Here is a 2,405-nt window from a genome sequence, read left to right as displayed (position 1 = left end):
CGGGGAGTGTCCCCTTCTTCAAGGTCCAAGCGGTACAGTACTGCTTAGACCTGAAGAAGGGGACATTCCCCGAAAGCTTGTTCTCAAAATTGTATGTTAGTGCAAATAAAAAAGTTTCATGGACAGTACTCAATTGTTTCTGTTGCAAGTGCACTAATACGGCTACAATCACCTCAAGCAAATATGATTTAAATATATATATATATTTTTTTTTGCGGAAGGTGGAGATCTCCTTTAATCCAGCCTAGCTGGCCTCCTGTGTAGTACCCCAGTTTGTCCTGCGGGTGGCGCCGTTCAGCCAGCCATAGCTGCCAATGGTGGAGTTGGCAGTGATTGCAGAGAAGGACACAAGGCGTATACATATGTATGTATTGGAGGGGAAGGGGGGGTGAATGGTTGTATGAGGAGGAGGAGGATGGAGGAGCCGGAGGAGTAGGCAGAGCTGTGATCGCAGTGCTGGGGCTGTGCACGGCTCCGGCTGGCTGCTGTCATTCTGTGCGATCAGCTGTGCGCGCTCCTCATCCTCCGGACACCCCGATCTCCGCCTGACCCCCGCACCCGCCGGCCGCCCGCCCTCCCCCCGGGATCTGTCCTTCCCTCTCCTCCTCGCCCATTGGAAGGCTCAATGTGTGGACATGGCTGGGGCTCAGCCTGGGGTTCATGCTCTGCAGCTCAAACGTGTCTGCGTCTCCGACACCTTGAAGAAAGGATCCAAGTGTATCAAATGGGATGATGTAAGTAACCGATCCTTTCCGATCCGTCTGTGGGGGGGTCTGTGCCCGGCGCCTGCACTGCATGCCTGCGATCGCTGCTGGACAGCTGCCGGGTGAGGATGGAGTTTACAGGGATCGATCAGAACCAATGAATGAGCTGTGACAGCTGGTGACTGGTCATGGAACTGACTGCATGTATAGAGGAAAAGTCTGATGGACTCTACAGCCTGGGGTAATAGGGGGGAGGGCACCCACAGGGTCGTTGACAGCCCCAAATGGGTCATATGGTAGCCTAAAAATGTCATATGGCAGCATCAAAAGGGTCATTAAAGGGTCAAATGGTGGTACTAAATGGGTCTAATGGTAGCCCAAAAAGGGTCATTTGGTTGCTCAAAAAAAGAGATATGGCAGCCCAAAAAAGAGTCAAATGGCAGTCCCAAAAGGGTCATTGGCAGACCCAAAAGAGTTTATTGGTAGTCCAAGAAGGGTGACATGGCAGCACGAAAAAGGGTGATATGGTAGCCCAAAAAAGACTCATATGGCAGCATTGAAAGTGTCTTTAATAGCCCTGAAAGGGTCAAATGGATTTCCTTAATGGCTTAGATGGTAGCCCAAAAAGGGTAATTTGGTTGTTCAAAAAGAAGGATATGGCAGTCCAAAAGGGTCATTGGTAGCACCAAAAGGGTAATGTGCTAACCTTGAAAATGTCATTGGCAACAGCAAAACTGTCATTAGTAGACCTAAAAGGGTCAAATGGAAGTCCCAAAAGGGTCATCGGTAGCCCCAGAAGGGTCATTGGTAGCCCCAGAAGGGTCATATGGTAGCCCCAAAGGATGATAAGGTATCTCCAAAAAGGTCACATGGCAACCCCAGAAAGCTCATTGGCAGCCCGAAAAGGGTCACCTGTCAACACCCAAAGAGATATACTGGAGGCCCAAAAGGGTGACACAGTAGCTCTGAACAGGTTATTGACAGCTCCCAAAGGGTCATACTGTAGCTCAGAAAGGGTTATATGGTAGTGTTGAAAGGGTCACTGGCAGCCACATAAGGGTCATTGGTAGTCCCTAAAGTGTGATATGGTAGCCTGAAAAGGGTCACATGGTAACCCGAGAAGGGTGATATGGTAGCCTTTGGTAGTGTCACATGGCAGTCCCAAAAGGATGGTATAATAACTTCAAAAGGGTCATCGGTAGCCCTTAAAGGGTGATGTGGTAGCCTGGAAAAGGTCACATGGTAGCCCCAGAGGTGGTGGTATGGTAGCCTGTGGTAGAGTCACTTGGTAGCCCCAAAAGGGTGACATATTAACCCTCTGAAAGAGTCATTCGCATCCCTAAAGGGGTCATTGGTAGTCCATAAAGGGTCATATGGTAGCTCCCAAAGGATAATAGGGTAGTCTTGAAAGCGTCACGTCAGTCCCAAAAGGGTCATTGGTAGCCCTGAAGGGGTGAAATAGGTCCCTAAAGCCTCCGCTCCCTTCGCTCTGGCAGTCGCAGGTCCTCTGACACCACCAAGTCCAATGCACAGCCCATGGCCCTTCACTAGACATCAGGATGCTGATGGACAGTCCACCACCGCAGCATTGGGCAGTAGAGGAGAGCGCCAGCTGCTGGAGGAGCGGAGGAGCAGATACCTAAGTGGGCTTCTTCTGGGCCCGTAGACCTCAATGAACATCTAACCATTGAAGCACCTACA

At 50.4% G+C, this 2,405-nt stretch overlaps 1 protein-coding gene across 2 annotated transcripts in view; it reads left to right on the top strand.

Moving 5' to 3' along the window:
* The first annotated feature begins 393 nt into the window (after positions 1–393).
* The window catches only part of PLCB1 (phospholipase C beta 1), an 815,168-nt gene continuing 813,156 nt past the window's right edge, over positions 394–2,405 (top strand). Inside the window, exon 1 of one of the 2 annotated variants that reach the window (XM_089680621.1) lies at positions 394–734. In XM_089680621.1, coding sequence (XP_089536747.1) covers positions 636–734 — 99 coding nt within the window. In that variant the 5' untranslated portion in view covers positions 394–635. The remainder of the gene's footprint in view (positions 735–2,405) is intronic. The other variant, XM_089680620.1, reaches the window with a different exon arrangement.

Source organism: Staurois parvus, unplaced genomic scaffold, assembly GCF_062004578.1.
Source record: "Staurois parvus isolate SC_StPar_1 unplaced genomic scaffold, SC_StPar_1.0 ptg000248l, whole genome shotgun sequence".
Lineage (NCBI taxonomy): Eukaryota > Metazoa > Chordata > Amphibia > Anura > Ranidae > Staurois > Staurois parvus.
The sequence above is the reverse complement of the archived record's forward strand: the minus strand, read 5'-3'. Positions and strand labels throughout refer to the sequence as shown.